The following is a 21,578-nucleotide window of genomic DNA, read 5'->3' on the forward strand; positions in this document are numbered from 1 at the left end:
AGCCAGGCCAAGGCACCAGAGTAAAACTCTAAGGAAGGGCCACACAATTCTTCTGCTTAATCTCCCTTAATTCTAGAGCCCTCCCTGTCTCCCCCAGAATGGGGACGATCTTTGGCCTTTTTCTGAATTCCTAACACTTCACATAGGCCTGACACATAACAGGTGCTAACTAAATGCTTACTGATTTGGCTTGATTATGATTAGCAAAGATTCATGAATTCAGTTTTAGGATAATTTATTATGACTTTTTAATTTTAATCATCATAAAAGCTTTCCTATCCAGTGTAGATCTTTGAGATTAAAAAAGCACAAACCCAACTGTATATTTTATCATTTTATTAGGAATAATTTCAAGTGGGTTATGAAGAAACTAATTCATTATTGAGTTTGATGAATTTTCCAAAATCTCTTAATGAAGATATGTTCACCAATAAACAATAAAACATCAGCTGAACTATGATACACTGGGCAAAAAGTCAGGCTGATACCAAAAGCAACATGCAACATAAAAAAAGATACAATATAAAGGAAGACAATCTGCTGAGTATTAAAAGCCATCTCAGTATCAACTCTTTGCCACCAGCACAAAATTAATTATCCATCAAGTCCAAATCATACGAAGATAAGCAGGGCTGGTTAATAAAAAAGTTCCAATGTCCCTCAGTTGCAGGAAATCTGAATAGTGTTTTAGAGCGTTTTCTTGGCTGGCAGCAACAGTATTAGAAAGTCTTTTTGGCAAGGGAGAGAAATAAATACAAATGGAATGCCACGTTTTGAAATCAGCAGACTGTACAAGGAATGACATAAGGTATCAGTGAAGTAGCCAGGGGAAACTTTAAAACATTATTTATTGGGGCTCCAAAAAACATTCAGAACATATTCATTTAAAGGTTGTCACAATAGCTATGTCCAGGCATTTAGGCCAAGGGAAGTAAAATCATAAGAGTACACTTTCTTTCCAAGTTAAGGAGAATTTTTTAAATCCAAGTATAACTGCTACAATAGCAACATTAAACTTGGTAAATAATAATTGGCAACAAAATAAGTTTAAATGCTGTAAAATCCTGCCCAAACCAGTTCCAAGATACCACTGAATAACCAAGATGCAAACTAATTTTGTTGAAACAAGCCTAGACCCAATTCTATCAAACATGTCCTTGGTTAGTTATCCTGTCGGATTTAACGTTTTGAGAGCTCATTTGACAGCCAGTCAAGACCCTCGTACAGACCGGTTCCTTGTGTAGCACAGGTAGCTTGAACATACCACTGTGAAGAAATAAGAAAAAAAAAGCCTATTAACAAGAAAACAGCCAATTAAATTTCAAAAATATCTTCTAAATCAGAACAAAGCCCAAAAATGGATTTCCTACCGTTAGCATAAAACACAGAAGAAACTGAAAATTTTAACTACAGACTATACTAAGATTATATCTGTGAAAGTAAATATTTATATAAGATAAGTAACTGATGAATCCTCCTCAATCTCAAATCTGATTCTCTCAAGGAGCACAACCAACCCTAAACAAGATCACAACCACTGTTAAGAGAGTGGGCAGACCTTATGATACCCATGTCTCACAAAATGACATTTCTCTTCCCTTCTAACATTACTGTCCAGTATCTAACCAGCTCTGTGACTTTATTCCCAGCTCCAGGACTCAGTCTTCTCATCTGTAAAGAGAAGCTGGATTAAACAATATACCAAAGTCCTTTTAGGGTAAAAAAAATCTTGATCATAGAAGGAAAGCACAATATAGGAAAATTACTATAATTACACACACCCAGTTGCAATCCACAAACATCCAACTGCAAAACAGGCACCAGATTTACATTTCCCCCAAATGTCAACAGGCTCATGCTATAAAAATACAAAGACCCAACCAATGGGGTTTTTTGGTTTTTGTTTAACTTTACCTTTTTTCCCTTAACAAGACAGACTTTTGGGATTTGGAAGGGACTAATGGAGAAATGACAGTAATGTAAAAAAGAAAAAAAATCAATAAAACAATACTTTAAAAATAAATAAGAACCAGCAGCATGAAGCACCTAAGTGCAACCTGCCTGCCGCAGGGGCGAGCTCATTAAGGGCTGCCTCTGGAAGTGAACTCAGCTATCCTTGCAGAGTCACGTCAAAGAAAACGGGAGGCGGTGGAGCTGGCCCAGCACCCCATCTGGGTTGGGCTGTGTGTTGCCACATTCCTTGCCTCTTCTTCCACCATTATGGACCCCCTAAGTCACAAGGGAAATGAGCTACTTCCAATAAGCCTCTGTTTCTACACGGTTCAGTGGGGCCCACTAATGCTGTCCTACTGAGAGTCTTCATGCGCCGCCCCCAGCGGTGTGAGGCCAGGTCCGGCCCCAGCACTTACAGTTCTGTTACGAAGGGACTGCAGGCCTAGTTTATCTGTCATTTCACTGATTGCCATGGCATTGGGCAGATCCTGCTTGTTTGCAAAGAGCAGCAGCACAGCATCCCGCAATTCATCTTCCTGAAGCTGGAAACAAAATGGTGTCAATGACATCACTACTTGGAATAAAATCCAATTTCGATCATTAGGTGGAAAAGTGCAGCTTTCCTCCCTGTTCCAATCTCACAGACCCCCTGCCAGTTTCCTTCAGCTCAGGAGCCACCTCCAACAAGCTCGGCCTGATAACCCTGCCCCCCACATTAGTCTACACTTCATACTGACTTACTTGCGGCGCAAGGAGTTCTCCCTAAATAAATTACTAACTTCTTGAGGGCGGGATCATTGGGGTTTTTCCTTTGTATACCCTAGCCCAGTAAAGGTGGCACTGCATGCTCTCTGAGCCACAGAAGAAATGGAAGGCAGTCAGGGCAAACTTCTTAAGTGTTTACCAAGTTTCAAATTCTTTACTGACAAACTCCAAGCAAAATCATTCAAAGCAACAGAGCAGGATGACCTTGCCTCACTGCCCAGTAAGACGCCTATCCATCAGTTCACCTTTTATGAGGGACGATGTCAGCAGAAGTATGGAAGGGCAGGGGTCTGATATTTAACAAATATTTGCTAGTCAATATCTCCTTTGCTTCTCCTGCTCTTTCCACTTATCTTCAGCCAAGCAAGATGGCAGTCAAGACAAGAGCTGGTGGAAAATCGGCCACTCTACAAAAGCAGACCATTTGTGCCTCTATGCACCCCAGCTGCTGGACCCTTGGCATGGGCAAAGTTCCTATCGTGAAATTTACAAATCATGATGAGGACTTATCAAGATGCAAACAGGCAAACTTCTCAGATGTGAATGGAAGGACTGGCCAAAAACAAGAATGCTCTATATATACCCAGAGAAGGGAGTCTCCAAGACAACAGCATTCTCTTCTCTTTGCTAAGCTGTGGCATTATGGCCAAAGACTTTTTTTTTTTTTGGCTAGGCAATGGGGTTAAGTGACTTGCCCAGGGTCACAAAGCTAGTAAGTGGCAAGTGTCTGAGGCAGGATTCGAACTCAGGTCCTTCTGACTCCAGGGCCAGTGCTCTATCCTCTGCACCACCTAGCTGCCCCCCACAGCCAAAGATTTTTGATATAAATGAAGGAAGGGGAATATGGGACAAGTACCAAGTGAGCTAGGTGTGACAGTGGGCACTCACATGACTTCTTGGAGCTCAGTTCCTTCATCTCCAAAATAAACATTCCAGCACTAAAATTCAGCATCTCTGTGACTCCAAGATTAAAATATTATAATCACCACCACTTGGTGTTACAAACTCATTAGCTTCACCCTGAAAATCTAGTTGAACAACATGCCAATTTTAAATTTAATGATCTTTTTATTAATATTTTAATTTAATTATTTTCTTACCATTTTTTGCAGCTCTTCGGCTCCTTCTTGAATTCTCTCACGATCATTGCTATCTACCACAAAAATAAGACCCTGGGAGGAAAAAACAATTCCAATGAGCTAATCATTGAGTAAATATACCCCCAAAAAGCCACATTATTTGTCAGGATTTTAACTGAAGTGATTCCTTCCATATAACATGAACCACCAACTAAGGCCCAAAATTTTTACTAAATATGCTCCAAAGTCATAAAACTGACCAGTTTAATTTTACCCAAATCCTTTTCCTTCCTTCTAATTTTTCATGGAAGTAGCCACAAGGATTCAAAAAGTAGGACAAAACCAAAAAGCATCTAAACTGTCATGTTCTGAGATTTATAATCAATAGCTGACTCACAAAATTAAAGATAAAAAATTACAACTAACAATACATATCAAAAAAGAAATGCTAGAAAACTTGATTTCTTTAAAACAAAGCCAAATAGGGGCAGCTAGGTGGCGCAGTGGATAGAGCACCAGCCCTGGATTCAGGAGGATCTGAGTTCAAATCTGGCCTCAGACACGTAACACTTACTACCTGTGTGAACCTGGACAAGTCACTTAACCCCACTGCCTAACTGAAAAAACCCCCCAAGAACAAAAAACAAAAACAAAACAAAGCTAAATATCCTAGTATAGCTTACATTCAAAAAACAATTTATGGTTTAGAAAGTATTTCCCCCAAACAATGCTGAGAGGTACCCAGGGCAAGCAGCTGAGAAGTTCTATGACTCATCCAAGGTCAAAGAGCTCTTCACAGACAGGGACAGAACTTGGGGCTCTTGTGCCAGTTACATGTACTCTCTACCAAAAGACAGAAAAGAACAGGACAACTTTGGGGAGAAGGGAAATTCTAGGATACTCTGAGAGACAAGAAAAGTGTCTCCAAGATGCAAGAACAGAAGCTGGGGCATCTTGTTAAAAACATAAAGCTAAAGTCTTTGGAGGGGATCTCTTATCTGCACTTCCCTCAAGATGCCTGTCAGAAACAGACTTGAATTTGTTGGCATTCCTTGGGTCAAGACCTTGGTGGCCACCACTAACTGTAACAGTCATGTCAGCCTGTATATCAAATGCCCACAGAAATGACTAGAGTATCTATGGTGGCATCATCCTGATCGAGCTGTCCATCATTCCCGCGAGCTTGACAAACCCGCCACAGTAACCTCCAAGGGCAGCCCTTGTGACTCGGATGCCTGATGTCAGGGTATCACATCGTCTCGGTTCTGGTGGTGAAGGAGAAACGCATGCCCGCCAGCAGCCGGGTTTAAATTCTGCGTGACTTCACTAAAGCTACACCTGACGTCATCTACCCAGCCTACAGCAACCTAACGCTGACCAACGGGAAGGGACTACGTATCACAAAGTCTAACAGGGACCAATAACAAGGTGTTTCTCCAAAGAACCCGGGCAGGAGCACTGGCTTCTCCATCAGTGTTTATGCGCAAGCAAAAAAAAACAAACAAACAACAACACAACAAACTAGCGAATTGTGCCTGAAATAAAAGTCGGCCAATCCTAACACCCGACAGCAATTCGTCTTCTAAGGCAGGGGTTCTTGGCCACTATGACATTTAAAGCTAAGTCTTCAAAAAAGAACTGACCACCTTGATTCCTGCATAGTACTAGGAGATCCCCAGCATTTAGAAATAAACAAAGTGCACCAGAGTTATAGTGACCGCAATCTGGATTCCCAAAGAAATGCAGGCCCCTTTGTGTATCTAGCAAGCACTGGAAAAAAAGAAACAGGAGCCCAAAATAGTAATTTTTCAACTAGGATGTTGGGGGAAAATGAACCATATTCTTTTATTCTTATAATAATGAGCATGAGGAATCTGGAGGAAAAAATTTAATGCATAATTGTAGCATCTTGAATTTATACGCAAAGGGGAATAACAGCTCTTCTCTAAAACTGCTACCTTTTGTGTTTGGTTTGGTTTGGGTTTTTGCTTAGGCAGTTAAGGTTAAGTGACTTACCCAGAGTCACACAGCTAGTAAGTGTCAAGTATCTGAGGCTGGATTTGAACTCAGGGGTTCTTGACTCCAGGGCTGGTGCTCTACCTACTGCGCCGTCTAGCTGCCCTTAAACTGCTACCTTTTGACTCTGGACAGCTAACAACTCCAGGAACCAAATAATCAAGAAAATATTCAAGTACAAGTAAGATAAGTGTACTTATGGTAACAGAAACAGCCTCTACCCAGTTTCCAGAGAGCAACATAGTAGCAATGCAGAAAAGGAATTATCACCAGCAGCCAGGAAACCTCAAAGAGCCTGATGCCCAGAATTTTTCTTGCCACTTTACTACTACTATTACCTAATAATTTCTCTCCTGCCCCCACTTCTTCCTTAGTGCCAACCTCCTCAGCACCCACTTCTGGGAGGCCTTGGAATTCTCCATTCGAATCTTCCTCTCACATTTCTTCCATCTACATGGACTCAAGGAAACACAGCTCCCCTAACGAGACTCTCTTAAGTCCCTGGCCTCCCTCTAGAAGTAGGAATAACTTCTCACTGCTCCCCAATATACCAGGACACAAGGAATCCACATAATGCTTGCTATTCGTTGCTTCTACTCTCAAACCCACACACTTGTTTTTAATTTTTAAGGGAAGCACTATAGAATTCCATGGGAAGTGGTATACAATTAGATCTGACATCCAAATTTTTTTAAAAATCTAGCTTTTTTACATCCCTTTTTTCTCTCTCCTTCCATTCATCTTGAGCCTCCTCCTACCCTGCTCTATTCCATCTCTTTTAATGCTCCTTAGAAAATTTTGGAGACCAGAAGAGCCAATAACCATACATGTTCTTGGTAGATATTTTACGTTTTCTTAAGAAATTACATCCTCCCAAAGAGCCTAAGTTCCTAGAGGACCGGGACAGTTTCATTCTTGCCTCTGTGTCCCCCACACCTAGCACAAGACCCTTCATACAGGTGGTGAATAATAAATGGTTTTGCAATCTAATTCAACCGTTAAGATGTTTGATGTTCTTCCTCATTGCAGCCAGCTGAACAGAGGTTCAAGTCCATTACTTGCGTGTATTAGTCCTGAAGCAACAGTAAATTACATTTTTTCTGAGAGAACATATTTCAAATTCCAGCCAAAGAAGCACGTCAACATGGCCATTCATGCCCAGCAACATGGTGCAGACAGAGCAAGGCTGATGGAAGCAAGATGATTTTCTCACGCTCATTTCTGTCGAACCTTCCCGGGAGCTCCCCTATTTTCTGGCCATGCTGCTGTGTCCTCCAGCATGTCACTGCTGACTCTAGGTCATCCTTCCAGGGACCTCCCTCAGTCACCTCTTTTCCTCTGATGTTCACTCCCATGCCCATAGACAAGCCCATAGGTTATTCCCTTTTCTTCCTCAGAGAGTTCATCACTAGGGTCACTCCCCCATGTTGGGGCCTTTTACATACACAATGATGGCCCCTCCAATACTCTGCCAACTCCCACCCTCACTTCACTTAAACCAAACACATCAAGAGTCAAGCTCTGGATCTCGCCATCAAGCACAGACATACCCTCCCCAGGGCCCAGGACTCTTGAGTTCCTGATTCTGTCTCTAAATCTAGACCCTATGATTATTTGTCCATCCCTCTGCGTCACTGTGACCTTGTCATTCCATGCTCCATGCTCTCCCCATCCATCAACTCCGCTCCTGCCTCCCTTTCCTCCTTCTGCTGCCTTAACCCTACAGCTTACAAGTCAACATGCATTTCAAAAGGTTGTGTTAAGAGATGGTGTTGGGGCAGATAGGTAGCACAGTGGACAGAGTTCCGGCCTTGCAGTCAGAAGGACCTGAGTTCAAATCCAGCCTCAGACAGTTAACACTTGCTAGCTATGAGACCCTGGGCAAGTCACTTAACCCTGATCACCTCACCAAAAAGAGAGAGAGAGAGAGAGAGAGAGAGAGAGAGAGAGAGAGAGAGAGAGAAGAGAGAGAGAGAGAGAGGGCGCGAGCGAGACCAAGAGAGAGGGGGAGGGAGGGAGGGAGGGAGGGAGGTGGTGTTGCAATCATCTACACGAGGCAGCACCCCTCAGGCCTCCCCTGTTCCATCTCACAGATAAGCCAGTGAGAAGGAACTGCCTCTCGTTAGCGCTGATAACTCACATATTCAGCTCTTTGAGGCATACACACAGCTTTCTTCCCAACAACCTTTCAGGGTAATTAATGCAAATACCTTCATTTTCCAAATGATGAAGCGTGGGCACAGAGTTTAGGGTCAGAGTGGGAGGCAAATCGGAGTTAGGGTCACAAAGCTAATGCCTGCCAGAGTCAGGTCTCAAACCCAGATCATTACCTCAGTAAACACTGAATATGTGCCTACCATGTTCCAGGCACTATTATGCTGTTTTATTGGCCCTTTCCTAGCCAGACATCTTCTTGTTCAACAAAATGTAATCCTGAGAGAAATTTAAGCTCTTCTAGAAAGCAACAATAAAGAAAATTTTTACTAAAGCAATCTACATCCAAGGCAGTCTCTCAACATTCCCAACGTTAAAGATATCCTGGTGCCTAAAAGAAAAGTGCTTCTACATCTGAGGCATTTGTCTCCTTCTGTGGAGAATAGACATAAAAGCAAAGCCCAGGGATGAAAGAACATGGAGAGACGAGAATCTGCACGATTGGAAGGAATATCACAGGCATCATACAGCTGAATGCCAAACATCTAAGCATCCTTGGGGAGGGGGAAATTGTCTGGCTGAAGACCAGAAATTAGCTCCTTTCTGAATGAAGTAAGTGAAAAGAGTCGTACAATTTTATGTCTCACAACACAGACAGATGATTTCTTCTTTGGCTACAGACCGGGAAAGAACATCAGATCCTTGCAGCTCAGAAATCTGTTAATGGTCAGAGGTAAACTAAGACCTTGTCTAACAGAGATGAGTTATGATTAGGCTTTCCTAATGACTCCCAACAGCCAGCTATGAAAAACTGCAAGGACTTCTGATAGAAAACTGGACCAGAGTTATGGACAAGCCCTGGCCTAATTCCACAGTAAAGGTTTGAAGCAAATTAGAAACAAGCATTCTAATTAGGTCTGAGTATGAGAACAAGATTAGATTTGGCTATGACTGACAGGAATTGGTGAGAAAAATAGGAAGTCAAAAGTACGCTAGAGATCTTCCTTAAAAGTCTAGTCAGTTTGTATCATTGATAAGTCTAATATTAGCAATTAATTACCAAATTATTGATATAATTAACATTAATAATGATAAATAATTATTAAGTTATGCTATTTCAATAAATACTTTTTAATTTAAAAAAAAAGTACCCTCTTTTTAGAAGATTCTAATAGTACAAACCGCTTGACCAAGGGTACCCTGAGTCCTGGTGCAAGAATCTTACCCCAATCACAAGATAAGAACTTTGAGGCACAAAGACACAGAATTAAACTAGCAAAGGTAAGCAAAGTGCCAGAGGCATCTTACCTTTTCTCTGATTCAACCTCAATTTCTTTGGTCCAGACCTATGATTTCATATCTATTAAGGAGCTCGAAAGAGAGGAAGCTTCCTGAACCACCAAGTTGGGTCAGCACCTCGGAAAGCCGCCTGGGGATTCTGGGAGGGTCAGAGGCCCATGGGCCCTGGGTCGCTCAGCCAGGATGCACTCACTGGAGACAGTTCTGGAAGCCCAGGTTCCTGACTCTCTGTCCATCACACCTCACTGCTCTCCAGCCTCAGCTCCACGTTAACACACTCAGTGAATGTGGTTCGATGCCTGCACCTCCTGTCCTCATTTGTCCTTAGCCAACTGCAACTCTGTCATCCCCTAGAACTCACACGGGACCACAACTTCAAAGACGGAAGGGCTCTGAGGACACATCTAGTCCAACTCCTTCATTTTACAATTAAAGACACTGAGGCCCAGAGAGGTTATGTGATTTTCCAGGCCTCAAACAGAAAGTGACATATGGGATGTGAATGCAGGATTTCATGGGAAGAACAGAGACCTGGACAAATTGTTCTCTGCATACAATAAGCTCTCCAAAAACATTTAAGTTTGATAACATTTTATAAATCATTCAGAAGACAAAAGGCCTATACTAAAGTTCCACTTGGATATCAGAAGGCACAGTAATAACAACAAAAATAATTATTATCCCCATTTTACAGATGAGAAAACTGAGGCTGGGAGTTAAGTGACTTACCCAGGGTCACTAGCCCTGGGCTAGCAAGTGCCTAAGGCAAGATTCCAGCCCAGGTCCTTCCTGACCCAAGTCTAGCTTTCCACCCACTCTGCCAGCTCACAGCCACGATGATGACCTAACCCCTGGCCCCCTACCCCTCCTCTGCTCCTGAGATGTCAGGCTCTGAAAGGGTTCCCTGTGTCACTCCCCAGCCACATCCACCATTTTAAGCTGGTGAGCTTCCCTTCCTCCTCTCCCCTCCCCCAGCTTCCTTCTACGTGCGAGGTTTGGTTAGAACCTAAGCTTCTTCAAGGCTGAGACCATCCTGGGTGCTTGTCTTTGTATTCCTAGTGCCTAGCACGATGTCGGGCACACAGCAAGCAATTAATAAATGCTCTCTTTACCAACCATGACTGAGAGGCTCTGATGACAGACAAGTATCTCACTCCAAGACTAGCCTCAATCTGATTAACTGCACACCAAGATGAAGAGGGGAAGACACTAGCATCAGGCAGGGGCACACAACAGAACAAGGAAATACTGACCCCTTTACATACGCAAGTCATGGTAAAAAACACATTAGCTACATTAGGTTTCCAAACAATGCAGAAACTACATTCCCAAAATAATCAACAAAAGAGCGAAGGTACTACAAATTGTGTTAGTTTTTGTTTTTCAAAGAAAATTCTATCTGATGAAATTAAAAGGCTTCTAAAGTTGGTGGTCAGTACATGAAAACAACACTTAACTCAGGTAATTACCCATACTTTGTTACTTTCTAAACTAAGGCTGAAAGTCAGTAAATGAGGCTAGTAACAAGTAGGGGGTGGCTAATTCACTGCCTGGGATCCAAAAAACCTTCTTGTGATCACTCAATAAAGTTTACTTCTCCAGGCCAAATTTAGTCCATATACATAAAAGGTGGAGTCCACCCAAGGACATGAAAGCAATGATAAGAGGAATGCTAACTCATGTCTGAGAAAGCTTATAATACACATATATGTATATATTACTATATGTTAATAATATGTAAGAAAATCAATATCGTACCTGTGTGTTTTGGAAGTAATGCCTCCAAAGAGGTCTAATTTTATCTTGACCACCAACATCCCATACTGTGAAACAAATATTTTTATATTCTACTGTTTCCACATTAAAACCTAAGAAGAAAAAATTTATAATAGTTACATAAATTGATCAATAGAATCCACTGTTGCAATATTCTATTGTTCTTTTAAGTTCTAATGAACATTTAGCAAACTTTCAAACCTAAAAACTAGTCTGAATTACAGCATTTACTCAGCAATAAGTTGCATCCTTACAAATTTTAAAAGTTCTCGTCACTTTACAAATTAGAATGAACCATTATTTTCCTTACCGATAGTTGGAATGGTGGTGACTATCTCCCCTAACTTCAGCTTGTACAGAATAGTCGTCTTGCCAGCAGCATCCAGACCAACTGGGGAAAGGAAAACAGTTTTAGATTCTAATCCAAAGTGTGAACTACAAAATCATTTTACCAACAGCCTCACAGAATCTGAAGATTAATTTTTCTTTAAAAAGTCAAACAGAAACATTTCTGGGAATAAACGTAAAACTTTAAAATGTCTTCTTGCATTATTTTTGACCCCTAGACAAAACATATTTCAACTAAAGAAAATATTTTCAACCAGAAGAACTGTCCAGTGATTTAACTTTTCATAACAGCCATATCAAGTATCAAAAAACTGATTACAAGAAGAGAATAGAAACAAAAAATATCAATTCTACTTCTTTGACTAGTATTACAAAAGGGGGGAAGGGGAGAAAGAACTCCAAGGTATAATGGCAAAAATGATCTTAGCTTGTCTAAACATCATCTTCCCAACATAAACCAAGAGAAACAGCACAGTGTGGAGGGTAGAGCTGTGTTGAAGTCCTGTACCATACACTGACTAACTGTATGACTCTGAGGGAGGCCAGTGCTCTGTGTTATCAGTTTCCTCATCTGTAAGATAAGGTTGGACTCAGTGGTCTCTAAGCACTCTCAGCACTTAGCACAAGGACAGCCTCATAAATAATATACTAAACCCTTAATAAATGTTTGTTGATTGAATCTCTAAGGTCACTTCCAGCTCTGAATCTCGGGTCCTATGAACCATCATTCGGAAATCAGAAAACTAAGCCCACTGGTGAATTGGAGTAAAGATCTTCAGCAACATAAAGACTGTTCTTCTCTTCAGAACAGATCTGTTTTAAAACCTGGAAGGTGAAAAACTAAGAGACTAGAACAGGTCATATTTTTATAGTGCATGCGGCTGACAAAACATTCTAGTTCCACTTAGCTCACTTGATAATGAGCACTTAAGAAATGTCATTTCATTCATTTGTATGACTAACTACTCCTTATTTCACAAATGAGAAAACAGGCCTGAGGGTCTGGCAAGACTGTTCCAACCCAATCCGACTTTTGCAACTAAGCCTAAAAAGACATGGGGGCCCTGGGTATCCAGAGCACATCAGAAGGCTTCCCAGCACAGGGGGACAACTGAAAGAGAGCAGTAGGGAGGGACGGCTTTCTTGCTGTTGACAAAACCTGAAATAAATACATGAACCAACAAAAGGCAGCTCTTGATCTCAGTGGTTATTGACTTATCACAGAAAGCATCTAGAAGAGAATCATCAAACTCTACCTAGTCTACCTTACCAAAAATACATACTACATTTTTTTAACAGCTTCTGGGGCCTCACCCTGACCACAGAATTGGCTACAATTTGCAGGACTAAAGAAAAATACCAGTTAACTACTTAAAAGAACAGAATGAAATGCTTATATAAATACAAAACTCGAGAGACCTAAAAACCTTTAAACAGCAATTCCTGGAGCATTCATTTAATGAGTGATCAACAGCACACAATGATCCTAATTTTTTGAGAAAATAAAAATATCAAATTTCCCCACTGAATTTCTGTTGTGTCACTGAAGACTCAAACAAATTGAAATGGCTATTTTTCCACTGAAATTCAATCTGGCAAAAGGCACCCAAACTTTCAAGTCAAAGACTAGTTCTAACTACTATACTATTATTCACTTGGTCCATCACCTCAAGTATTGAAAAATTAATTTTCAATTTTCTTTCAATAAGGTACTCAATTAGTACTACATTTGGACTCATGGAGGGGGGATTTCAGAGGCAGAAAGGAGGAAGCCTATGATTTCATCATCATAAGGAAATCCTAGCATTGAACTCTCTCTCTCTCTCCAAGAAGATCAGCAATTCATATAATATTAGAGTTAGTTGAACCCCAGAGATTAAGCAACTTGCCTAGGCTTCACAGAGCCAACATGCATCAGAGCGGGCCACTACTGAACTTAAGTCCCTTTGACACCAAAGTGGGGTCTCTAGCCATTATCAGGCTGCCTCTCATGGAATGATTACTGAAGGTAGTTTCAGACGCCTGATTCTGTCTGCAAAGAAATTCTTTTACTTTTCCTTTCCTTATTCATCATGCATTATGGCTTATACTTTTAAAGAGCTTATATCACTCTTCCACCATCACTGCTGCCGATTTTTGTACTACAGAGGAACCTACCTTCCCCAAGTATTTCATACAAATTTAGATATTTTTTAAGAGCAAAATAGAATTTTTAAAACTTAAAAAGCACTACTAACATAGTTCAACTCCCCTGAGCATCTTCACCAGGACTACAGGGAGCTCCAATTTCCAACACAGCTAAATGTCTGGCATCTCCCGAGGCAGTAGAAGGGAACAGGAAACACTTGCCACACTGTCCATGGGGAATAAAGTCCAAAGTGACTTTATTCAAAACTTAAAATTGAAGCAAAACTCACTTTTGGCTAAACAAAACACCATAAAGTAAAAATTATAGCCAAAATTGATATTAAAAAGTTGCCCTCACACAACGAGACCAGGAAATATACAATTTATGCTACTTTTTAAAACAAAACTTTGCTAATTACTTTTTTAAAATTTTAAAAATAAGTTTCACTGTTGCCTTTAACTCTTACAGTACTGTCATTTCCAGATATACCCTATTCTCAAAGAAGCCTCTCGTGGCAACAAAGAAAAATATTTAAGTAAAACTCTTCAGGTGCCCAAGTATTTGACAACACATGCAAATCTTTGGCATGAACAAGTAGTCCCCACTCTACCAAAAAGAGAGGTGTTTCCTCCTCTCTTCTGGGGCCAACACTGGTTGTTTGCAATGACTTGGACACAAGATTTCTTTTAGCATTTTTTGGTTTACAATATTTTGATCATTGTGTATGTGCATGGTCACTTACTCTGCATCAGTTCTCACAAGTCTTCCTGTTTTTCTGAATTTCTCTTTTATATTTGAATATATTTTCACGCCAACTGATACAGTCACTTTACTTTGTTTACCCCCAAAATATGTTCTGACCAAGGTGGTATACACAGGGCCTGGTCCTGTCTCCCCTGACCCCAAGCATCAAGGGGCACAGCTCTCTCTAAGCCAAAAGGTACCCTTCAGGGCAGCTAGGGCGGCACAGCAGATAGAGCACCGGCCCTGAAGTCAGGAGGACCTGAGTTCAAATCCTGCCTCAGGCCAAACACTTGACACTTATTAGCTGTGTGACCCTGGGCAAGTCACTTAACCCCAACTGCCTAAATAACACAAACAAACAAAAAGGCACCCCTCCCCCCCAGGCTTCATGGTTTTTCTCACACAGCTAATTACTTTTATAAACAGATCTTACAATAACATAATTTTGCATAGGAACCTTAAGAATCTTTCAAGGGGACAGACAGATAGCACAGTGGATAGAGAACTGGCCCTGGAATCAGGAGGACCTGAGTTCAAATCAGGTCTCAGACCAGACACTTGATACTTAGTAGCTGTGTGACTATGGGCAAGTCACTTAACCCCAACTGCCTCACCCAAAAAAAAAAAAAAAGAAATCTTTGAAACACTCATAATACAGTAATAAGTATTTATAGAAGCAATGCTATCATATAAAGGTGTTGGTCTAAGAGTTATCTATTAGATACCGGAATATGCATTTTAAATATAAAAACCAAAGATGACAATTAAATTTGTATCTTTTGTAAAATGAATACATAACAAGACTTTTAAATGCCAACTAAAAGGTACAATCATGAAATTGCTTCAGTGATCCATAGCTTCTCCCAAGATGTGCTTACTAACATACAGCATAAACAGATATATATATATCTCTTAACTTACTAATTAGAACCCAAGTGATCTAATTCACCTATGCTAACCATTTAAGTATGAATTATCGTATTGTTGCCACAGTCTGCAACAGGACTTAAGAACAGGAAACTAAAGCTAATTCTGATTATTCAGAATAAGAGAAAACTTCTTAGTTTTAAATATATAATTACAATAAGTTAGAAAAAATGACATATTATGAAACTACTAATTTCTATTTCAGCTGTAGTTGAATATATAAAAACTATACATAAGGTAGAATTTCTACATAAATTGCAAACAACTCAGTGCTGTGATAGAATGAAGATGAAGAAATTGAGGAACTATTTATATGACATCTTGAACCAAGCTAGACTTTTAGTAAAGGTGCTAATCATCGGCAAAATGGTCAAAAGTGTTTTCTTCTCAGCTTACTGCACTTTCATCAGCAAAACTGAATTACCCAAAGCATTTTATAATACTTTATGCCCCCAGTACTTTGGCCACCAGAGCAGTATAGCACTGCTATGTTCCTAATGTAGTATGTAACAAGCGCTGCACTGAGTTCTGGACAGCTGAATCTGCCTGTGCCCAAACAGATCAGAAATAGCTGTTGGTAGACAAGCACCCAGATGGGAAGGTGGCACTCTTACAGGGCCAGATGCTCTCTATCTACATGACTACACTAAGCTAAGGATAGTGTTTCAACTCATAACAGCATAAAACTATGAAACCTGGCGAGTTCTACTATCTACTTTAAATTTGTAGTATTCCAGAAACACCCCCAAGCCAAAGTAAATATTGATTTCTCAGACAAAGTGTTAAGGGCACAAATATTTAGGTGAATGTTGGTGATTTTTTTAAAATGCCCTGACAGAAACGGGGGGGGGGGGTGGACACTTCTGCTAGTACGTGGAACTTTCATAGAAATGAAGTAAGACTAGACAAGAAACCTTGGCTTCTACATCATCAGCAAAAACCTACCTTATATTTTCAAGTTTTCGCTAAAGCTTCTTTCACTTCTAAAACTGTAAAAATTCCAGATATCTCAATGCAAGAATAAATCCTTCCAATTTCTCCACATGAGTTTGTTCTGAACCTCCCCAAAACAGGGGAGTCAAGATCTAGAGACCTAGGCTATGGTTGTCCCTGCTACTGACTTGTGAAATTCTGGACAAGTCATTTCCCTCCACTGGGCCTCAGCTACCCCATGCAGAACATCAGAGAATTGGATTACATGATCTTGAAGAGGTCCCTAATTAAATTCGCCTCCCAAAGACAAGCAACGTCATGTTCTTCAACATTTCAAGGATGTGTAACCCTGCCAGCAGAATGTTTTCCCTTCCATCTACAGAACTCAGAACCCCTCTGTAACTCAGTAGTGGCCTCCAATCAATAGGAGGTAAGCTCCTTAAGGGCAAGGACTATTCTGTGGATCTCCAGCACATAACATATATGGGTATATATGAGATTAATAAATGTTTGAAGAAATGCCACATTCAATACTCTTATAGTGTGTGAGTTCACGGTGTGTATGAATAGTCTGCTTGAAGAAAAAAGTTAGGATCACAGATTTGAAACACTTTCATCTCTGGAGACCATTAGATGTATTCAGTACCATAGGTTCAGGGAACATAAACAAAACCACTAAGTAGAAGATATAGATAAGGAAACAATTTTGCTTCAATATTAGGTTTCCCACTCTATTCAAACAAAGACTAATCATTTGTCTGGAAAATTATTAAATGGAGTCATTCCTTAGGTAAGGGTTTTTAGAATAGATGGATGACCTGAGGGAAGTTACTTCTCCTATCAGTTTCCCAATCTGTAAAATGGAGGAATTGGGTTAGATGACCTCTAAGGTACCTTCCAGTTCTAAAAGCATGATCCTATGATCTCAGAGGCTCCTTCCAGGAACTCCTGTGTTCAAATTCATCTTTAGACACGTACTAGCTGGGTAACCCTGGGCGAGTGACTTCACTATTACCTTTCTCCCAGGCTTGTTGTAACAAATCAGATATTATATAAATGCTAGCTATTATTAGTAATAGTGTTATTTTGATAAAAGAATCACTAAATTGGACATTTCATCATGTATGCAGACACATTTTGGCAATCAAGTTCAAGAAAATATTACAAAATCCCCTGTCAATTTCCAACTCATATCTCATCAGAAATTCAAGTTCAGGGTAAATCACCTTCCAGACAAATACATGTATCATTCATATGAACAATTTTTCTCCCTTGTAATAACTTCACTTTGCTACAGCAATTTAGTTGGCATGAACTACTTTAAAGTATGTGTGACCAATTTCTTAAAACAACTGAAAATTATTTAAAGACAAAAAACAGAAAGTAGAGAACTCTTAAAAACATTTCTACATAAGTTATCATAACCCCATATCCCTAACCGGCTTTTAAAAAAGGAAATCCTGGAAAAAGCCTCTGGCTCAGGAGGTATAAGGATTACCTACAAAGGAACAGGTGGAACCACTGGGCAAAGCATGTTCTGGTTACAACGAACAAAATCATGTCCTTTTAATAATTCTAAGGTTTCAGGAGGGCAAGAGGCTTCATCAGGTTCTCTCATCCTAGTTACACTGTGAATCTTAAACCAAGAGAGAAAAATCTCAATCTTTAAATTGAAACAAAATTTTTCTTAGTTCGTATTTTATACACACACACACACACACACACCTGCTTGCTGATTAATATGTCCTCTGTATATCTTTTAACAGTGTAATATCTTTGAATTGGAAAGTATTTAATAATCTTCATATCAAAGGGCATGAAAACGGTTTTAAATCAAGGGAACCTAATAATCAGCAGAAGTACAAATGGAAAAACTAAATGAAGAGACTTCAATTTAAATTAAATTTAGAACCAAAAGCTTTCTTTTGATCTAGGAAAGAGGTAAGTGGCAATGTAAATAGTTGGCAATTCTATAACCTTTCAACACCTTTTATACACTTTCTCAGCTTTCATCAATATCCTGTCCCCTTGCCTTCAAACCAAGGTTTTCACACTCTCCAGAACAGCACACTCCGGAACAGTCCCTTTAGCAGAGCCTGGAGAAATAGTAAGACACTGTGGACCTAAAAAACCTCAATTCATTTCCTACCGGTTCTGAAGTAAAAGGACCTATCCATATTTATTTTTACCACCAGAACACGATCAAGTATAATTTACTACTTTTAACGTACAAGTCAGAAATTAAATTACAGTTCAAAGTCCTTCCAGACTCCTAATCTCTCTCCAGGTTGTCAGATTTCAGCCATTTAAAGTTATGCTGTTTCATAGAAGCAAAAACTGAAAACCACTTCTCATTCATCCATTGGGAAATGGGTAAACAAATTGCAGTACGTGAATATAATGAATTTACTGCACTATGAGAAAAGACAAATATAAAGAGAAACATGAGAAGAGTCATACAAACCTGAAAGACAACATATGCAATTATTACAATAACGTAAATGAAGGGGTTTGGGGCTGGACCTGTGATTTCATTGGTATAGCAAAGGCCCAATGAGTAAACTCCTCCCCCATTAGTGCAGGTCAGACTTTCTCGGTAACTTACAGAATTAGACAGCTACCTAGGGCACTGAGTTAAGTAGTCTGAACCTAGTTCTTCCTGACTTCAAGGCATGCTTTTTATTCACAATGCCGTGTTGCATTTCATATAAATGAAAGCCAACACTAAAACGTATTAGAAGTGAGACTTTACACATATACACATTTTGCTTCCAGAGAATCAACGAGTACAGACACGGAGGATTCCATGCACATGCTATCAATTTGTTTAAACTGTTTTTCCTCAGTTATAAGAAAAAGGCTAGGAAAGAAGCAATTACTAGGAAATGACCAATGGCTTAAATGAAAAGTATCAGCAAAACAGCTTTTAAAAACTTGTGCTGGGTTGAAACTGGAATACAACACACAAGTGAAACATGCAAAGACTGTTCAGACCTCTTCACGAGGGAAACCTGAAAAATAAAAATTAACTTTGCAAAAGGAAACCCCTTGATTTCTAGCACATCGTTAGCACTAAATAACAGCTACTGTGTTCATGGAGCCTGGAGAAATAAGCTCAGGAACGAGAAAGAAAAAGAACTCAACGTGAAGTCAAATTTATGCGGACCTACTTTGTTTCTGTGATACTTTTCTTTAGAAAGTTTCTTTTTAAAATTGTGATGTCACCATAGCAATCATCACACCAGAACTATTTTTTTCTAGTTCCGGGATCAAAAACTCAATACTAGTAGTTAATCCCAATCCATTTCATACTCTGAAGTCAGCAGTGACCTGAGTTAGTATGGAGGAAATGAACTCTACCCTGAAGAAAGAGTAGCTTTACATCTCGTTCAAGAGACAGCCACCTTGCCTTTATCTGAGGAAAGAAACACTTGGAAAAACCTTGTAAATTCAGGAAAGCAACTTTTTTTAAACAACACTACTCACTCAGGAGCGTTTCAGAGAGTTCACTCCTTAACATCGGTCAATGAGTCAACAAGCATTTATCAAGCACCTACCATGTGTCAGGCACTGTGGTAAGCGCTAGGGACACAAAGAGAGGAAGAAGACGACCCCTCCTCTCAAGCTGCTCACAGTTTTAATGGAAGAATTCACACGCAAACAACTCTGCACAGAGGTAAGGTGATAAGGGCCCTGGTACCGAAGCCGGACAACGTGGGTGCAAATCCCAACTCTCCTACTTGCTACCTGTGTGACCCTGGGGAAGTCACTGAACTGCCCTGGGCCTCAGCTTCCACATTTATAAAACGAGGGGGAGTGGGTTTCAACGCCCCCGAAGTCCCTTCCACCTCCAGATCCAGGACGCGATGGAATAAAGCTAAGAGACACTCCACTCCTGCCACCCCTCCTCCCCACCCCAACTCCAGATCCCCTCCTTGCCTTCCTCAGGTAGGTCTCTGCTGACCCAACCCGGGGAGCCCCAAAGGCCCGGGGGCCTTCCCCTGCTCTAGAACGCCAACACTCCGACGGGGGGCGGAGGACGGGCCGGCCCCTCAACTCCCCACCCCCCCACCCGAGCCCTGCCCGCGGGTCAGCCCCGAGCGCAGCAGCTAAGCCTCGGGACCTCGTGCCCGGGGGACGACGGCCCTCCGGGCCCGGGCCTCACCCATCAGGATGCGCATCTGCTTCTTGCCGAAGAGGCGGGAGAAGAGCGACGAGATGGTGAGGCCCATGGCGGCGGCGGGCACGGGTACAGAGGCGGCGGCGACCGGGACGGACGGGGGCGGCGGGCCCCGCGGCCTGCGTGGCTCTGTTCGCGGCTTCCGTGCGGAGGGGCGGCCCCGACGGCGGCTCGGGCGCGGGCGCGGGTTCAGACGGCAAGAGCGGCAGGCACCGGCGGCAGCTCGGCGGGCATTTATTGTAGGAATGGGGCGCTTGCGCTCGACGGCTCGCGCTCGGGCTCTGCCACGTCACGCGGCGGCAGTCACGGCGGCGGCGGCGGCTCCAACGCGGACAGAATCGCGTCAGCGTTTCCACCCTCCCCTTTCTCCGCCCCCTTTTCCTGCCGGCTCTACGCCACTGCGCCGGCGCTGACTGGGAGGGGGTGGGGCCTAGACGCGAGGGGAGGAAGTGACGACACGAAGCCCGCCCCGCCACCCGCCCTACGCCGTACTGAGGCCAATGGGGTGCATGGGCGGTCCCGTACCGTCCCCTTCCACGTCCCCGTCTTCATCAGCTGGGTGCCGATCCCGCAGCTTCCGCTCCGTGGCATCATGGGAATTAAAGTATTTTCTCGCCGCCCCGCCCTTCAAGGGCGCGGCCACTTATTGTGGGTAGTAGAGCCTGCTCAGCGTCGCTCCCGTAACGCCCTGAGCGTCACGTGACGAGTAGAATGTGGCCCTCCAACCGGAAGTGGGGTAGGGTCAAAGTTCGCCCGAGAACTGGAGCGAGCTCCGCATGTCCTTCCGGCGGGTGACGCCCAGGCCACGCAGCTACCTCCCTGGGCGCTGAGCTGGTCTGACCCGGAGCGTGCAGGAATTCCTGGATCCCTGGGCCGCGTTCCCTTTGCTTCCGCTCAGGAACGGAGAGGAGGGAGGGGGCAGCCTAGAGCTGGGAAGCGGTCTGCTCAGAGAGACCCCCCCCCAACCCCACAGATGGGGAAACTGGGGCCCACGGAGTGCAGTCAAGCCCTCGAGCGGAAAAGGGCCAGCCCAGAGGCCACCCTCACCCCACCCCATTGGACAGATGAGGAAACTGAGGCTCACGGGGTGGGGTCAAGTGACTTAGAATCCCAGAGTTAGAGCCGAAAAGGGCCAACCCAGAGGCCAGGCCCCTTCCCCTAATTGGACGGGTGAAGAAACTGAGGTCCACAGGGTGGGGTCAAGTGACTGGACCCTCGAGCTGGAAGGGGCCTCAGGGGCCACTGAATCCAACTCTGTTACGAATAAAGAAAATTC

General features: G+C 42.1%; 1 protein-coding gene across 1 annotated transcript; it reads right to left on the reverse strand.

Moving 5' to 3' along the window:
- Positions 1-321: 321 nt before the first annotated feature.
- Positions 322-20,664, reverse strand: ARF4 (ARF GTPase 4). The gene is made up of 6 exons (XM_020969076.2): positions 20,288-20,664; positions 11,353-11,433; positions 11,025-11,134; positions 3,819-3,890; positions 2,370-2,495; positions 322-1,266 (listed from the first exon to the last, which is right to left on the reverse strand). The coding sequence occupies exons 1-6, from the start codon at positions 20,352-20,354 to the stop codon at positions 1,180-1,182; spliced, it is 543 nt and encodes a 180-aa protein (XP_020824735.1). The 5' UTR covers positions 20,355-20,664; the 3' UTR covers positions 322-1,179.
- Between the last annotated feature and the right edge of the window lie 914 nt (positions 20,665-21,578).

The sequence above is a fragment of the Phascolarctos cinereus genome, unplaced genomic scaffold (genome assembly GCF_003287225.1).
Source record: "Phascolarctos cinereus isolate Bilbo 61053 unplaced genomic scaffold, phaCin_HiC Scaffold_4;HRSCAF=312, whole genome shotgun sequence".
NCBI classification, from domain to species: Eukaryota; Metazoa; Chordata; class Mammalia; order Diprotodontia; family Phascolarctidae; genus Phascolarctos; species Phascolarctos cinereus.